At 44.2% G+C, this 18,374-nt stretch overlaps 1 protein-coding gene and 1 pseudogene across 1 annotated transcript; both read right to left on the bottom strand.

Moving 5' to 3' along the window:
* Positions 1-4,881: 4,881 nt before the first annotated feature.
* Positions 4,882-5,712, bottom strand: LOC124550763 (E3 ubiquitin-protein ligase siah-1-like). The gene has a single exon (XM_047125486.1). It carries the CDS (start codon positions 5,710-5,712, stop codon positions 4,882-4,884), a length of 831 nt encoding a protein of 276 aa, XP_046981442.1.
* A 2,392-nt stretch (positions 5,713-8,104) lies between these two features.
* LOC124551608 lies at positions 8,105-8,222 on the bottom strand (annotated as a pseudogene).
* Between the last annotated feature and the right edge of the window lie 10,152 nt (positions 8,223-18,374).

The raw sequence follows: 18,374 nt of genomic DNA, 5'->3' as shown, positions 1-18,374 counted from the left end.
GTGCTTATACCTCTTAAGGTATGCATTTTAGAGCCTTGTTTAACAGATATTTTTTCTTGTGTTGATCCATACTACCACCTCTGAAAGTTGCCTAACCTGCAATCTTAGCAACAACTGTACCTTTACAGCTATCCTTCTGACAGAGATATAAGAACGATTTTTGCTTACAACTTTCGACTCGTTCGTTTCCAGCACAGGAACCCTTATCTCAAATTGATTCATTTATCCCCCTCGATCGTCGTTGAAAGTTTGTAACATCATCACGGAATCACTCTGTTTCTACACTCATTTACAGGCCCAGGCACCTGTAACTTTGACGCTCTGTAGCGTTCCTCACATGGATACCTATGTAAAAATTGATCTACTTTATTCCGTTTACAACAGAAGTGTGCAGTTTTGAAACATACTCTATATAACAATGCAAATTAAAACCACTTGTCACATAAGTAAATGCATTCCTTTATTTTAAGAATGTCAATATTCCATTCTAAATATCTGTCAATAGGCACTTTAATATCATCAGCTTCTGTTTTCACATTATTATCAGGTATCATAACTTATTTGAGACAGCTTACACAGCTACATTAAACCGACGACGTCAAGTAGCGCAAAATCCATCACAAGCCATTTCTGACGTTTCTTAAATACTTCACAGGCACGAACACCACCTATACAATATTCATCCATTTTTTGCCAGGCAAAGCTGAATGTTGCTTTTCAAACTATACTCGTTTCCCACATAAAACTACATGTATCTCCTGAGTGTAAAAATGTGCAATGATTTGTAAGTCGAAACTACGAGCAACCAATATACAGGGTGGTCCATTGATAGTGAGTAGGCCAAATATCTCAAGAAATAAGCATCAAATGAAAAAACTACAAAGAACGAAACTTGTCTAGCTTGAAGCGGGAAACCAGATGGCGCTATGGTTGGCCCGCTAGATGGCGCTGCCATAAGTCAAACAGATATCAACTGCGTTTTTTAAAAATAGGAACCCCCATGTTTTATTACATATTCGTGTAGTACGTAAAGAAATATGAATGTTTTAGTTGGACCATTCTTTTCGCTTTGTGATAGATGGCGCTGTAATAGTCACAAACGTATAAGTACGTGGTACCACGAAACATTCCACCAGTGCGAACGGTATTTGGTTCGTGATACATTACCCGTGATAAAATGGACCGTTTACCAATTGCGGAAAAGGTCGATATCGTGTTGATGTATGGCTATTGTGATCAAAATGACCAACGGGCGTGTGCTATGTATGCTGCTCGGTATCCTGGACGACACCATCCAAGTGTCCGGACCGTTCGCCGGATAGTTACATTATTTAAGGAAACAGGTAGTGTTCAGCCACATGTGAAACGTCAACCACAACCTGCAACAAATGATGATGCCCAAGTAGGTGTTTTAGCTGCTGTCACGGCTAATTCGCACGTCAGTAGCAGACAAATTGCGCGAGAATCGGAAATCTCAAAACGTCGGTGTTGAGAATGCTACATCAACATCGATTGCACCCGTACCATATTTCTACGCACCAGGAATTGCATGGCGACGACTTTGAACGTCGTGTACAGTTCTGCCACTGGGCACAAGAGAAATTACGGGACGATGACAGATTTTTTGCACGCGTTCTATTTAGCTACGAAGCGTCATTCACCAACAGCGGCAAGGCAAATCGCCATAATATGCACTACTGGGCAACGGAAAATCCACGGTGGCTGCGACAAGTGGAACATCAGCGACCTTGGCGGGATAATGTATGGTGCGGCAGTATGGGAGGAAGGATAATTGGCCCCCATTTTATCGATGGCAATCTAAATGGTGCAATGAATGCTGATTTCCTACGTAATGCTCTACCGATGTTACTACAAGACGTTTCACTGCATGACAGACTGGAGATGTACTTCCAACATGATGGATGTCCGGCACATAGCTCGCGTGCGGTTGAAGCGGCATTGAATAGCATATTTCATGACAGGTGGATTGGTCGTCGAAGCACCATACCGTGGCCCGCACGTTCTCCGGATATGACGCCCCCGGATTTCTTTTGTGGGGAAAGTTGAAGGATATTTGCTGTCGTGATCCACCGACAACGCCTGACAACATGCGTCAGCGCACTGCCAATGCATGTGCGAACATTGCGGAAGGCGAACTACTCGCTGTTGAGAGGAATGTCGTTACACGTATTGCCAAATGCATTGAGGTTGACGGGCATCATTTTGAGCATTTATTGCATTAATGTGGTATTTACAGGTAATCACGCTGTAACGGCATGCGTTCTCAGAAATGATATGTTCACAAAGGTACATGTATCACATTGGAACGACGGAAATGAAATGTTCCAACGTACCTAGATTCTGTATTTTAATTTAAAAACCTACCTGTTACCAACTGTTCGTCTAAAATCGTGAGCCATATGTTTGTGACTATTACAGCGCCATCTATCACAAAGCGAAGAAAGTGGTCCAACTAAAACATTCATATTTGTTAACGTACTACACGAATGTGTAATAAAAATTGGGGGTTCCTATTTTTAAAAAACGCAGTTGATATCCGTTTGACCTATGGTAGCGCCATCTAGCGGGTCAACCATAGCGCCATCTGGTTTCCCCCTTCAAGCTAGAGAAGTTTCGTTCTTTGTAGTGTTTTTGTTTGACGCTTATTTCGCGAGATATTTGGCCCGGTCATGAACAATGTGTAAGTAGGCTGTTTAGGTTTTTTTATTGGTAACACCACCTCTGTATGAAAATCACTGGCTGTGCTGTGTGCAGTCTGTGGCTGCTTTGCATTGTTGTAATACTCGCCATTGTAGTGTTGGGCAGCGGCAGCTGGATGTGAACAGCGCGTAGCGTTGCGCAGTTGGAGGTGAGCCGCCAGCAGTGGTGGATGTGGGGAGAGAGATGGCGGAGTTTTGTAATTTGTCATGAACTGCTATATTTATATATGATGATATCAAGGTAAATACATTGTTTGTTCTCTATCAATATCTTTCATTTGCTAACTATCCCTATCAGTAGTTAGTGCCTTCCATAGTTTGAATCTTTTATTTAGCTGGCAGTAGTGGCGCTCGCTGTATTGCAGTAGCTTGAGCAGCGAAGATTTTTGTGAGGTAAGTGATTTGTGAAAGGTATAGTTTAATGTTAGTCAGGGCCATTCTTTTGTAGGGAATTTTGAAAGTCAGATTGCGTTGCGCTAACAAAATATTGTGTGTCAGTTTAAGCACAGTCATGTATAAATTTTTCTAAGGGGACGTTTCAAATGGACAACCCTGCATGTGTCGGTGCACAGTCTGGACCCAAAAGAAAGATGGGGAATACGTGTTTTAATTCACTGTGTCTAGCACCGTGTCATACATACGTTTTTTTTTACATTTGCATGTACGGTAGATATCGCTCATCTCAGCGATTCTGCACCGCGTGAAGGCTGCTTTCACCAGCATTAAAGAGTAAATTGTTTGTTTTTTTTATCTTTATTCTGGTCCTAAGACTCTGGTGCCATGAAGCATTGCGTTGTTTCTTAAAGTGTGAATGAGTAATACGCAGCTTCGACTTGACTTCTTTTTTATTTTGAAGCTTAACTTCTTTTTTATTTTGAAAGTAAGAATGGTTAAGGAAAAGGTCAATGTAGAGAATTCTAAGTGTAAAAGACTGATTTGGGTTGAGATAAAATTAATCAGTGATACTTGGAGGGCGACAGCAACTAATATTGTTTACATAAGGAGAGACAGCCTACAGTTGCAGGTTAACTTTATCGTTTACCTAGGTTTCAACGTTAGTAATAACGTCTTCTTCAGAACATAAAATATTATTTAGATGTTTGCCTAAAACAAGCCATGTCCTAAGTTAACTTTATAAACTTGATGCATAACCATAAGGTTCTGTCACTTCTATTAAACAATGTAGTCGAATTAAGTCGGGTGATGCTGCGGGAATTAGATTAGGAAATGAGACACTTGAAGTAGTAAAGGAATTTTGCTATTTGGGGAGCAAAATAACTGATGATGGTCGAAGTAGAGAGGATATAAAATGTAGACTGGCAATGGCAAGGAAAGCGTTTCTGAAGAAGAGTAATTTGTTAACATCGATTATAGATTTAAGTGTCAGGAAGTCGTTTATGAAAGTATTTGTATGGAGTGTAGCCATGTATGGAAGTGAAACATGGACGGCAAATAGTTTGGACAAGAAGTGAATAGAAGCTTTCGAAATGTGGTGCTACAGAAGAATGCTGAAGATTCGATGGGTAGATCACATAACTAATGTGGGGGTACTGAATAGAATTGGGGAGAAAAGGAGTTTATGGCACAATTTGACAAGAAGAAGGGACCGGTTGGTAGGACATGTTCTGAGGCGTCAGGGGATCACAAATTTAGCATTGGAAGGCAGCGTGGAGGGTAAAAATCGTAGAGGGAGACCAACAGATGAATACACTAAGCAGATTCAGAAGGATGTAGGCTGCAGTAGGTACTGGGAGATGAAGAAGCTTGCACAGGATAGGGTAGCATGGAGAGCTGCATCAAACCAGTTTCAAGACTGAAGACTACAACAACAACAACATTAAACATGCTGTAGCAAATTCACTTTAAGCCCGTTGTATGGGCCTCGTCGCGTCATTAGAGACTTCTAATGACACGACGAGGCCCATACAACGGGCTTGAAGTGAATTTGCTACAGATTGTTTGATAGAAGTGACACAACCTTATTGTTATGCATCAGGTTTATAAAGTTGACTTAGGACATGGCTTGTTTTAGGCAAAAATTTAAATAATATTTTATGTTCTGAAGAAGACGTTATTACTAACGTTGACACCTAGGTAAACGATAAAGTTAACCTGCAACTGTAGGCTGTATATTCTTATATAAAGTGACTACATACACATGTCATTCGATTACAATCTTGAAGGGAAGTTTTTTGATCGTGCCAGTGTAAGAGACGTCATCGGGCTGATCGAACTGAGTGACAAATGAGAGGCAGCCACCGTTGGCCCCCAGTTCCTGCAGCGACTGCCTGTAGTCGGTCACGTGCCCTTTGTAGAACTCCCCATCCGGGTGCTGCCGAACCTCGAAGAGGTAGCGAGCTTCCGCCGCACGCGAGCCTTGTGCTACGTGGCCCACGTGCACGTAATGCGACGTGAAGTCTTCCACCGTGACGGACTCTGCCCGCAGCACGAAGAGCGCCGAGTCGAACTCCAGCACGGTCACGAATGGGGCAACGGTGCTGAAGGCGCCGTCTGGCGCCGCGACCAGCTCTCCTCGGTGGTCCTGGCGCACGTGCTCCTCCACAGCTCCCCGACTGCCCGCCCAACAGCACGAGTACACCAGCGGGCACTGGACGGCGCTCGCATCTGGCCTGAAGGCGCACCTCTCCTCGTGCCACCGCTTGCACTTGGGCTGGAGCAGTTCCGAGCAGCCCACCTCGCTGTATTTGCACGGAATGCGCACGATGTCCGCCACCCGCTCCATGGAAAGAGAGCGCAGGTTGGGCTCCAGCTGTTCTCGGCACGAGGGACACTTCCTGAGCGTCGGGAAGCACTCTTGGCACATCAGGTGCTCGAACTTGCATCTGTAAATAGGGCGCGTCAGTGTTTCCCAACACACCTGGCACGTAAGCATCTCCGACAGCTCTTTCATCTGTCGCTCCATTGTGCAGTGGGTATCCGGAAGGTAGACACACGCGAGCGACTCTGACAACTCTTCCGCCTGGTGGGCCATTGTGTAGCACGTATCCAGAAGGTTTCTGGAAGAAATGGACTTCTGTCATCGAATGACTGAATGAGGCAGAGAGAGACAGAAAAAATGACAAATATGGATGTAAAAAGAAGACAGAGACACAGAAATAGTAGACAAAGAGAGGTGAAAAAAAAAAGACAAAGAGAAATAGTACAGTTGAAAAAGAGACAGAAAAAAGAGAGATAGGAGAAAAAGACAAAGAGAGACGGAAAGAAACAGAAAGAGACAAAGAGAGAGCTGGTACATGTCTTCAGTCCTGGAACGCACTGAAATCCCCACTCTATAGTACTGTGCATGGGCCATTGATAAGGTGGAGACCCACACAATAATTCGTTATTGGGACCATCGTCAATGTTAAGTCTGCAACTGACGAATCCAGATGTCTTTAGCTACCTCTAACAAGGAAACGTCCCCATCGCACCCCCCTCAGATTTAATTATAAGTTGGCACAGTGGATAGGCTTTGAAAAACTGAACGCAGATCAATCGAGAAAACAGGAAGAAGTTGTGTGGAACTACGAAAAAAATAAGCAAAATATACAAACTGAGTAGTCCACGGGTAAAATAGGCAACATCAAGGAGAGTGTGAGCTCATGACCGCCGTGGTCCCGTGGTTAGCGTGAGCAGCTGCTGAACGAGAGGTCCTTGGTTCAAGTCTTACCTCGAGTGAACACCGGCACAGTAGCTGAGCGTGTTCGGTCAGAGGGTTTAGCTACCCTCTGTAATAAAACTGAGTGAACGGATCAATGAACAACTAGAGCAAGTATCATAGGACGTCCGCCACGAACATAGTCAACGTACAATGTAGAACAAAATGAGATTCACAAAAAAGTGAACAGTTTACTTTCCTTATTTTCGCAAAGTTATGATCTGTCCGTTCGTTCATTGACGTCTCTGTTCACTGTAATAAGTTTAGTGTCTGTGTTTTGCGACCGCACCGCCAAACCATGCGATTAGTAGACGAAAGGACGTGCCTCTCCAATGGGAACCGAAAACATTTGATCGCAAGGTCATAGGTCAACCGATTCCTCCACAGTAAAACACGTCTGATATATTCTATACGACACTCGTGACGGCATGTGCTTCACATGACAGGACTTGTGCACTTGGCGAATGGGTAAAAAGATTCTTCTACCTTATCCGATTTAGGTTTTCTTGTGGATGTGATAATCACTCCCAAAAAAGTGATGAAAACATAAGAGTTTGTCACATAAACTGCTACAAATGAATGCAACAGTTTCACAGTCGCACAGTTTTCCCTGTGCTCTGTCAAAACATATGATTTGTTTCGCAGTTTGTTTAGGTGTAGAGTCCCCATACTACGACGCAGTTACCTCCCATCGGACGCACGGACAGATAATAATTGTCTGAAAATAGAAAAATTAAACTTTTCACTCGAGGTATTACTTGAACTAAGGACCTCTCGTTCCGAAGCTGCTCACGCTAACCACGGGACCACGGCGCTCCTGACTCTCCTTGATGTCGTCTATCTTGCGCATGGACTACTCAGTTTGTGTATTTTGCTTATTTTTTTCATAGTTCCACACAACTTCTTCCTGTTTTCTCGATTGATCTGTGTTCAGTTTTTCAAGGCCTATCCACTGTGGCAACTTATAACTAAATCTGAGGGGGGTGCGATGGGGAGGTTCCCTTGTAAGACCTGTCAATAGCGTAGCAATACCAATACAAGCAAAGATAAACATTAGATGGCGCGTCACATCCGGTGACATAATAACGTTGTTACCTGGTACACTCCCAATTGTATGACCTAAAACTGACAGGAAATTGAAGGTCACGCATAAGCTGTACCATTAAGAGTACAGACAACGAGGTCAAGCCTCTTGGGAAATTGCGTGTACTAAAAACGCTAGGAAAGCGAGGGTTACCAGCCACAGGTTCAATACAAGGCAAAATTTATGGTCAGCCATGTGGTGTACAAATACAAGCCAAGATAGGGCTCTAGGATGAGGTCACGCCCCGCTGGGCAACTAGCTATTAAGTTTCCCTTGCCCCCGCCCTCCCCCCCTCATAATATAAATCCAGTTGTATGGGCATCGTCATTCACGTTCTGCCAATAGCAGCAGCAGAGATCAGGAGAAAATCGTTTTGGATGCATATGGAAGTGTCTGTTCCCAGTTGAGTGTGCAAGAGGAAGGCATCTTACTCAAAGAAAGCACTCCATCATCAGGCCACATGTGCCCCACCGGAACCATCCGACCGCCGTGTCATCCTCAGATGAGGATGCGGATCGGAGGGGTTTGTGGTCAGCACACCGCTCTCCTGGTCGTTACGATGGTTTTCTGTGACCGGAGCCGCTACAATTCGGTCGAGTAGCTCCTCAATTGGTATCACGAAGCTGAGTGCACCCCGAAAAATGGCAACAGTGCATGGCGGCCTAGATGGTCACCCATCCAAGTGCTGGCCACGCCCGACAGCGCTTAACTTCGGTGATCTTACGGGAACCGGTGTATCCACTGCGGCAAGGCCGTTGCCTCATCTTACTCAAGGTAGGAGGGAAAACAACTCTCTCACACCGAGGAATAGAGTATGATATTGCATGAGATTGTTCATTGCTGTGTTATTCCAGAAGCATGGCCGATGTCTTCTTTGATCCCAAAAGATTCTGCAACAGAGACAACTGATTTGTTACGAAGGAAGTTTCATTTCAGATGGTGGGTTGTCCATGAAGTAGCATGGTTGCATGTGGTGATTTCAGTCTGCACTGGATGATACTCTACTATGTGCTGGGTGCAACCATTGTAGAGTGGTTGATGAAAAACCAGCACCATCAAAGCCGGGGTCAGCTGTATGAGGCAGTGATGAATGGTATACATGCAGTTACTACACCAGAATAGCACATCTATGTGAAGGGGTTGGAGGAAGTTAAGAGTGGCTGGACCGATGTGTTGTAATATTGAGGGCAAATATTGGCCCTCACTTATCACACTCCGATCGAAACTGCATGTCAACAGGCGTGAAGCAGTGATTGGAGTGTTAAATGTGAAAATGTTGGAGCAATGGTGGCATGAATGCGACATGCAAGATTGCAAGATTTTCCATACGTGGCCAGTGAGTGAAATGGACCTTCTTCAACAACGAAAGGAATCAGGTTACCTTACATTCAGAAGGCTGTTGCACTCGGCGACTGTTATATTGACTTGTATACTTCAGCTATCAGTCGTCCTTTTTAAATTTTATCGGCAGATGTAGATTTCAGCTAGAAACCAACCATTCTCAATGCACTAAAATTTTTTATCAATGCATGTAATGCCTGCTGGTCGGGCTTCATCCACAGTTCATTGAATACTACAGTAGTAGTACAATAGTAGTACATTACATGCATTGATCAAGAATGATAATGCATTGAGAATGGTTAGTTTCTAGCTGACATCTAGAACTGCCGATAAAATTTAAAAAGTTGTAGTATTCGATGAACTGTGGATGAAGCCCGACCAGCAGGCATTACATGCATTGAATCAAGAATGATAGTGCATTGAGAATGGTTAGTTTCTAGCTGAAATATAGATCTGCCAATAAAATTTGAAAAGGACGACTGATAGCTGAAAGCTATTATTTACAATGAAAGTAATGTAATTTGTCAGAATGACTATAAATATGTGATGAATTAAATAATAACAATAATACCTCCTGCAGATCATTTTATACAGCGACATCTCTCTGGAAAGCGTGTGTGTGTGTGTGTGTGAGTGTGTGTGTGTGTGTGTGTGTGAGAGAGAGAGAGAGAGAGAGAGAGAGAGGGAGAGAGAGAGGGAGAGAGAGAGAGAGAGAGAGAGAGAGAGAGAGAGAGAGGGAGAAAAAGAGGGCGGGAGGAGGCAGGACACTTGGACATTACAGTATTTGATTCTCATTATACTAAAATGATGCCACAGTGTATTCTGCAGCAGCTGGTATAATTTACGATGCAATTTTTCCCAAATATCATACATGACTGAATAACTAGCACAGCATATAAGGGGCATTCAAATGAAACCCAGTCACTAGTGTAAAGTAACGGTAGCTATTTTACTAACTCAAAAATGTGTTTATATACAGTGCACATACTCAAAAATTGTCGCAAAAACTGTTGGCATATTTATCCCATTGCAACTCTAGCTGGTCTATTCTATCCTTGAGGAAGCTAGTAGGCGGCTGTCGGATCCAGACCTGGACCCAGTCACACACTTCGTCGTCCATTGCGAATCAATTTCCGCTAATAGCTTGTTCTAGAGGTCCAAACACATGGAAGTCACATGGTGAATGTTCGGGACTGTACTGTGGATGAGCCTGCCCAGGACGAGCATCGTCTTCCAGCGAGTCGCGCCCCTCAAGGAATCGTTTGCGCCATTCCACAACACTAGAACGACTCAGACTGTACTCACCGTACACAACCTTCATCCGCGGATACATTTCATGGCCTCCAACTCCCCCCGACGCCAAAAATCGAATCACTCCTCGTTGTTCCTGCTTACTCCCCTGCATGTTCTGTAGCGGACGATAACTTGTGTGACCTCCTTCTCTACGGCGTGAAACCACACTGGTGCTATGCAACATCAAACGGTGCACACGCTTCAGTCTGTCTGCCAATAGAAGGTGCCACCATACCTGCGGTTACATGGTACCACCTTACGTGTAAGGCAAAGGTAGACGCAGCGACCAGGTTTCATTTGAATGAACCTCTTATAATTAAACGAAATACCCCATTAAACAAATAGAAGAGTGTGATATGCTAACAAAACAAATTACGCAGCACAGAAAAAAAGTATGTAACTGGCTTTATTAGCGTGTGACATCACTATAAGAGAGCCCCTAGCAGACTCATAAATAACCACAAACAATACAACAAGAATCTCCCTTCCTCTGTCCTTTTCCCAGGCTCCCACTCCCCTCCTTCCATCCTGTTTATTCCCTGCCTACCCTCTCTCTGCCTCCCTTCTGTCCCCGGAGTCCTTTTGTATTCCCCTCATCTGCCTTTCCCCACTCCCTGTCACGTCTGCTCCCCCCCCCCCCCAACTGCGTTTTTCTCTCCTTCCCCCTCTTTTTTCCCCTCGTCTGTCCAGGTCCCCCACCATCTGCCCTTGGTTGTGGTGTGTCATCTTCGTGCCAACTTTTTAGTGCAGTGATTTAAGTGTTGTGCGTCTCTTCCGAAGTGTTGCGAACAGAAATCGTACTGTCACTGGGTGTGATTTTTATATCTCTTGCGAACAGAAACCAGACTGTGGCCGAATTTTTTATAATTGTCGGTCTACTATTTTACCTGTCTGCTTCCTGTGTATTTTATTAGCATCACCAACCCTTTGTTTTATGTTTTAACTTCCTCAGTTTTCCGCCATTTTACCATTTATGTCACCATTTTTATGGCCTGCTTTTATTATTTATTACCTTCTTCCTGTTTTAAAAATTCTGTAAGCTGAAGAGCAGCCTACTAAGCTGCTGCCAGTCCGCCCCCTTTAGGGGGAATCGAAACTCATTAAAGGAAAAAAAACCACAAAAATCTAGACTGCAAAGAATTTTTCCCTTCATAGGAGAGAAGCGCACTGTCCTCTAAATACACGTGGAGGAGACCGCAGCCTGAACTCCCAAAACTCGACGCCCAACACCAAGCCACACCACAGTGAAGATGCTGTCGACAACACAATGTGACCATTGCGAGGGTGCTGCCGACTCAGCATGGTGAGCGGGCGCACTGCTGTGCAGGTCTCAAACCAGCTGAAGAATGACTGACAGCGCTGGTCATGAGACAGACAGCACCTCCTAGCTATGAATCTCTCTGGCTGGAATGAGAGATGGCAAGTCATTACAGGAAGTACAAGTGCCAAGACTACCACAGGTGTCCTGTGCATGTTAAAAAAGCGGGAAACCCCCCTCTGCCCCTCCCCTCCTGGGCCAATAAGGATCAATGTCCCCTCTCCCCCCTCCCATGCCCTCGTGCTTTTCCATACTCTGTAGTGAGATGGAGCATTACAGATACGCAGAACTGATGTTCTTTACTATCACTGAAAGCATGAACTACCGTAATATGCCTACGAGTAAGCATCTGGTTCTGAGCTAAAGCATACTGTGGGTTCAGATTCATTTACATGAATTGTAAGGGAATATACTTCATCATTCATGAAAGAAGTTAGCTATTAGATGGAACTATTTTTTTACAAGTAGTTGCACATCAGTCTGAGACCTCTTGTTTAGTCAGTATGTATTACCAGGTATATTAAAATGCATGTATGACAGCCAGCATCCCCAGCTCAGTGATGCACTAACACAATCATGTTCAGAAAAAAAAAACAGAACAACTAGAGACAGGAAGTTCATATCCACAGGACATGTACATTAGTATGTTCTGCAGGAATGATTAGCAGCTGAACCATGTCGGCCCATGGGTTCAAAGTCAACGTCAATATCGTGGCGTAACACCACCTGAGCTGTGGCGCTCGTTACTGGCGCGCCAGTCTCCTGGATGTCCATTATCGATCCTTCGATGTATCTCATCTTTGCTTGCCTTGTTGTTTTCGGCATTCGCGGGGCGAGTGGCAGTTTACGTTTGCTCGGGCTACCTGCTGAGACGCCGCAAGGTACGAGGTGGAACCAACCACGTATATGTGTAGTTGGTTGTACGCGGTCTGCCGGTTCAGCGTGGAGGATATGTGTTGGCTGCCTGCCTGTCTGCTCTCCTGATTTTGCTCGCCGAGCCTTGCGACCGCCTAGCTTGGGTTGCTGCCTGGTGTATCCTACACGAGCCATACCGGACGTCCAGCAGAAGTTAAGTAGCCTTGTGTTTCTTTAAAGAAAAGGAGCAAATGTATAAGACCTTTTGTAACCAATTTTGGTGGCCTCTTAAGTGTGGCCTTCGTGTTTACATTGCCTTTGGAGAGAGCTAATTCTTTAAAATTTAAATAGTTGGGGTTCCCTGTCCTTTATAATCTTTTGGGGGTTTTATTTGAATTTTCTCTTTGGGGTTCCTTCCTTGTGCTTGGTTAAATGTTTACTTGTATAGCGAGAAGTGACTCCTGGTTAAAACTCGGAGAAGGTGTTTGATGTTACTGCCGCTTCTGGCATTTGTCTTTTCAATTAAGTGTTGTAATCCCTTCGAGCGACCTGGTGTCACTCCTCGTTAATTAATGCTGGTTTATGTGAACTTAATTTTGAATTGGCCATTTGAATGAATATTTTGGAGCGCAGTATAGCACTAAGGCAACCTCATTGTATTCCACCTTGTGCTCCGGTCTAGTACCTTAATTTTCAGTGGCACGAGTTAGCTCCACTACCGGTTTTGCTGATGTGCTCCCTTCAGAATCTTGTCTTGTATAAGTTCCCCCCATGTGTGTCTGGAAATACAGAGATGAGCTTTAGTGTGACTTCAGTGTTAGTCAGTTAATGGAATCTTCATTTTGGCTTGGCTTCCACTGAAGAGTTTGAGTGGAGCGTAGTGTGTTTGATTTGTTATTCATTTAATTGTTGTAAGTTTGTTTATTTAATGGGGAGCAAGACATTTAAAGACTGTTGGTATTAACTCCCCTAGTTGTGGGGTGTTGCTAATTCGTTCTAAATGGCCTACTACTTATTCAATGGCAAGGCTGTTGATTAGTTGATTACTGTGAGTACAAATTCACGCTATTTATTTGTTAACGAAATTGTTGAAGTGTCTGTGTCGTGATTCAATCACTAGCTACGTGTTTGAGCTATATTGATAAACCATACATTGCCTCCTTAAAATTTGTTACCAGCAGAAACCCTTAAGACAACTAAGTTTTGTCACCTTTACTGGGGGCAATATTTCATGTAGTTAAATTTTGTCTTAAAATGTGTATTTATCTGATGTAATAAACGAGTGATAAAAGAAAAAAGCAAAGGGGCCTGGTCCTTCCCATTGTGTCCGGTTAGTAACACGTATCACACCTACTGGTAAAATGTGTCGTTGTCGCTATAAACCAAAGGTAATGGATCAGTGTGACCTGGGCAGATGTGCATGATACCTCACAGCTGTATGCGTGAACTGTGCCATCAAATCAGTGAATTTGTAACAGGGCATGTTATTGTCATGAGACAATGTGATGCATCAACCCTGGAAATCGCTGCTCGTGTGGGACGAAATGCATCCGCAATGGAACGGGTCTGTGCAGAATGTTTCACGGAAGGCTTTGGAACATGACGAGATGGGTCAGGTCGCACCACCCAGACCACCCCCCGAGAACATCGACACCTCGTTCGAATGGCATTGCTGAACTGATCTATATCCTCTTTGGCTCTGGTGCAACAGTGGAACAGTGCAACACATCGTACACTATCAGGGGCGATAGCCCATTGTCATTTATTATGGCGTGGATTACGTGCGCGTCGTCCACTTCTCTGCTTACGTTTGACGAATGAGCACAAACAAGCTAGACGGCAATGGTGTGTGGAACGATGCCACAGGGAACAGGAATGGCATAAGAGAGTGTTTTCGGACGAATCCTGGTTGTGTTTGTTTGAAAACGATGGTCGCATTTTGGTTCACCACAGACAGAGGGGTGCCATCACAGTGACTGCATTCGCACAAGACATGCAACATCAACCTGGGATGCTACTGGGTACATCACAAACCACAGTTGGTGCATGTCTAGGGTACTGTGACCAATGTGACCTACGTGAATGACATCCTGCGACCTGTAGCCATACCCATTCTGTACAACACCCCAGACGTCATGTTTCAGCAAGACAATGCACGACCACATTTGCTGCACGATCACATGCCTTCTTGGTGTCATAGGATGTCAGCCTTTTTCCCTGGCCCGCCAGATCACCAGACTTGTCGCTAATCGAAAATGTGTGGGATATGGTGAAACGACTAGTGCACTGCTATGACCCAATGTCAACCACCACGGACGATCTTTTGAAGAAGGTGGATGCACCACAGGACGCCATTCGTGCCTTATACATGTCAATGCTCTCACACATGGAACAAATTATCAGATCCATTGGCGGACCCTGGGCCTACTAGGCAACAGGGCACATGCTGAACCGAGGCGACTGAAGTACTAATCATTTCTGCAGAACATACTAATGTATGTGACCTGTGAATATGAACTTCCTGTCTCTAGTCGTTCAGAGTGTTCTGTTTTTCCTGAACATGGGTATACAGGGTGAAAAGTATTTAAACCGACAAACTCTGGGAGGTTGTAGAGGACATCAAAACAAATATTTCTCCATAGTGTCATTTTTTCCTATGAGGAGTATTTAAACGGGTAGAGGAAGATTTCTCTGGCGGGAAATTAATTAAACCAACAAACACTTTTCCATTTTTTTAGGACCAAGAGACAACACATTAACACAATGCAATTTCAACTACAGTAGATCTTCAAAAATGCCTCCATAGACAAGTAAACAAAGATTACACCGTCGGATGATGTTCTGACACGGGCAAAAACCCCAGAAGTATCCTGAATTGTTCCTGCTGCTGCTACTATCCGGGCAACCAGATCCTCTTCTGATGCAACAGGAGTTGCGTAAACAAGGTTGCGCATCTCTCCCCACACAGAAAAGTCCAGAGTGGACATATCTGGGGATCGAGCAGGCCATGGTACAGGACAACATCTTCCAATCCACTTTTCTGGAAACCGTCGGTCCAGGAATCGACGCACACGACGACGGAAATGTGCCGGCGCCCCGTCATGTTGGAACCACATGCGTTGTCTTGTAGGGAGCGGGTCGTCTTCCAGCAATTCTGGCAATGCTCTGGCGAGAAAATTGTAATAGGACCTGCCATTTAATGGCCAATGTAGCAGAGACGGCCCAATTAAACAGTCCCAACAACACTGACCCACACATTAACGAAGAACCACACTTGATGAGCGCTAGTAACTGTGGCATGTGGGTTATCCTCACTCCAAACATGCGAACTGTGCATGATGAAGACTCCATCACGCCTGAAAGTTGCTTCATCGGTAAACAAGACAGAGGATGGAAATGTAGGATGCATTCACACTGTTCCAGGTACCACTGCAAAAACTGAGCTGTGGGTGGATAATCAACTGGTTCCAGGTTGTGGACACGCTGTAAGTGAAATGGACGTAACAATTGCTTTCAAATGGCTCTGAGCACTATGAGACTTAACATCTATGGTCATCAGTCCCCTAGAACTTAGAACTACTTAAACCTAACTAACCTAAGGACATCACACAACACCCAGTCATCACGAGGCAGAGAAAATCCCTGACCCCGCCGGGTAACAATTGCTCTCGAAGGACTGTTCTTACATTCTTCTGATTCGTCCCCATGTTACGTGCAATTGCACGAGTGCTGATTGAAGGATGCCGCTCCACATGCCGAAAGACAGCTTCCCCAAATTGCAGCGTTCTTATTGTGCGACGGTGTCCCTGTCCAGGTAATCTGCTAAATGACCCGGTCTCACGCAGACGTTGGTACACAGCAGGAAAGGTCGTATGATGCGGGATACGGCGATTAGGATATTGTTGATGATAAACCTGCTGTGCAGCTCGTCCGTTGTGGTGCGCTACTTACAAGGGAACCTCCCCATCGAACCCCCCTCAGATTTAGTTATAAGTTGGCACAATGGATAGGCCTTGAAAAACTGAACATAGATCAATCGAGAAAACAGGAAGAAGTTGTGTGGAACTATGAAAAAAATAAGCAAAATATACTAACTGAGTAGTCCATGCGCAAGATAAGCAACTTCAAGGACAGTGTGAGCACAGGAGCGCCGTGGTCCCGCGGTTAGCGTGAGCAGCTGCGGAACGAAAGGTCCTTGGTTCACGTCTTCCTTCGAGTGAAAAGTTTACTTCTTTTTTTTTTCGCAAAGTTATGATCTGTCCGTTCGTTCATTGACGTCTCTGTTCACTGTAATAAGTTCAGTGTCTGTGTTTTGCGACCGCACCGCAAAACCGTGCGATTAGTAGACGAAAGGACGTGCCTCTCCAATGGGAACCAATAACATTAGATCGTAAGGTCATAGGTCAACCGATTCCTCCACAGGAAAACACTTCTGATATATTCTATACGACACTGGTGACGGCATGTGCGTCACATAATTGTCTGAAAATAAAAAATTAAAATATTCACTCAAAGGAAGACTCGAACCAAGGACCTTTACTTCCGCAGCTGCTCACATTAACCACGAGACCACGGCACTCCTGAGCTCAAGTTGTCCTAGATGTTGCCTATCTTGCACATGGACTACTCAGTTTGTATATTTTGCCTATTTTTTTCGTAGTTCCACACAACTTCTTCCTGTTTTCTCGATTGATCAGTTTTTCAAGGCCTATCCACTGTGCCAACTTATAACTAAATCTGAGGGGGGTGCGATGGGGAGGTTCCCTTGTTAGTACGCACCAACCATATCAGTGTACTCACTCCAGGTGTATCGCTCCATTAGTAAACAGAGACAATGCACTACTATACTGGTGGACAGCAGTTGCCTACAACTGAAGAGCGTAATACGACCTCTAACAACTGAAGAACGGAATACGGCCTCCACCGGTTTAAATAATCCTCATAGGAAAAAATGACATTAGGGAAAAATATTTGTTTTGATGTCCCCTACAACCTCCCGGAGTTTGTCGGTTTAAATACTTTTGACCCTGTATATGCACATTTAAGCTTCCCAGTCCCCTTATAGAAGAGCTCCCATACACTTATTTTACATTTATAACATTTTCATCTTTTTCTATTAATATACACTACCCTTCATAAGTTTGGAAACACCCTGCTGCGAATTACAACGGAGCAGGATGGGCGTGACCTAGTGAGTTATTGGTTTGAATACAGAATAGAATGCTGAAATAACGATTAGTAACGACGCTTGCAGTATTCTACAGGTAATTATCGTTCACATTCATACTGGTATTCTTCAGTTTTATATGAACTGGCTTTACGTGTCCAAGCAGTTTCACTAAATAGGCCAGGTGGCCCTAGTAGTGGGCACGAGTGTACGTTGTTTACAGTTTCGTTCAGTTGTAGTTCCGTTTTTTTTTTTTTTTGTTTTAATTCTTTATTCAACATCAAAATAATATTTATACAAAAGGAACCCACTACCTTAGTGATTAGTGGGTCATAACAATTCTACAATGTTAGATATTTAGCAGCTACTTTCATTATTATTATTATTATATTGGTACTATGTTTATTGTGAGCTACAGACAGGATACTACAGGATAATAGGCAGACCACAGCTATTAATCTATTCTACTTGCTAATTGTTAATTTCGTCCTACTTGTTAATTCCTAACTGCCTGCAGCGTTACAGGAGTGTCAGCATAGATATAAACCTACTGCTTTAGGCCCTGCTCATCGAGCTAATCCCGATGAGCGTGCCCGTGACACTGGGCGGGCCAAGATTGTTTGTCGCTGCAGGTTCCTAACTTAACATCTATATCTAAAGCTACAACTACTGTACTAACCTACGTCAATTCCGGTGCTTCAGTCTTGATCAGTGTACCCCGGTCCAGCTAGTCCTGCACGTGGCGGATTGCAACTGAAAAGTCGATCTGTCCACGCACAGGCGGTATAGGATCAGCGTAATTGGACACATTCGGTTTATGTCGTTAGTCGTGAAAGTCCCTCAAGTATGCCGTCAGTACTTTCCGTGATACATTTGCCAGTCTGTTTAGGGTTTCAAAAGTTCCTTCATGTCTTAATAGGTCATATGTGTTGTTATGT

Source organism: Schistocerca americana, chromosome 9, assembly GCF_021461395.2.
Source record: "Schistocerca americana isolate TAMUIC-IGC-003095 chromosome 9, iqSchAmer2.1, whole genome shotgun sequence".
Lineage (NCBI taxonomy): Eukaryota > Metazoa > Arthropoda > Insecta > Orthoptera > Acrididae > Schistocerca > Schistocerca americana.
Note: the sequence above shows the minus strand (reverse complement) of the source record. Positions and strands in the feature narration are given on the sequence as shown.

What these genes read in the sequence shown, in the direction of transcription:
- LOC124550763 (XM_047125486.1), bottom strand. Translation starts at nt 5,712, where the DNA reads ATGGCCCACCAGGCGGAAGAGTTGTCAGAGTCGCTCGCGTGTGTCTAC.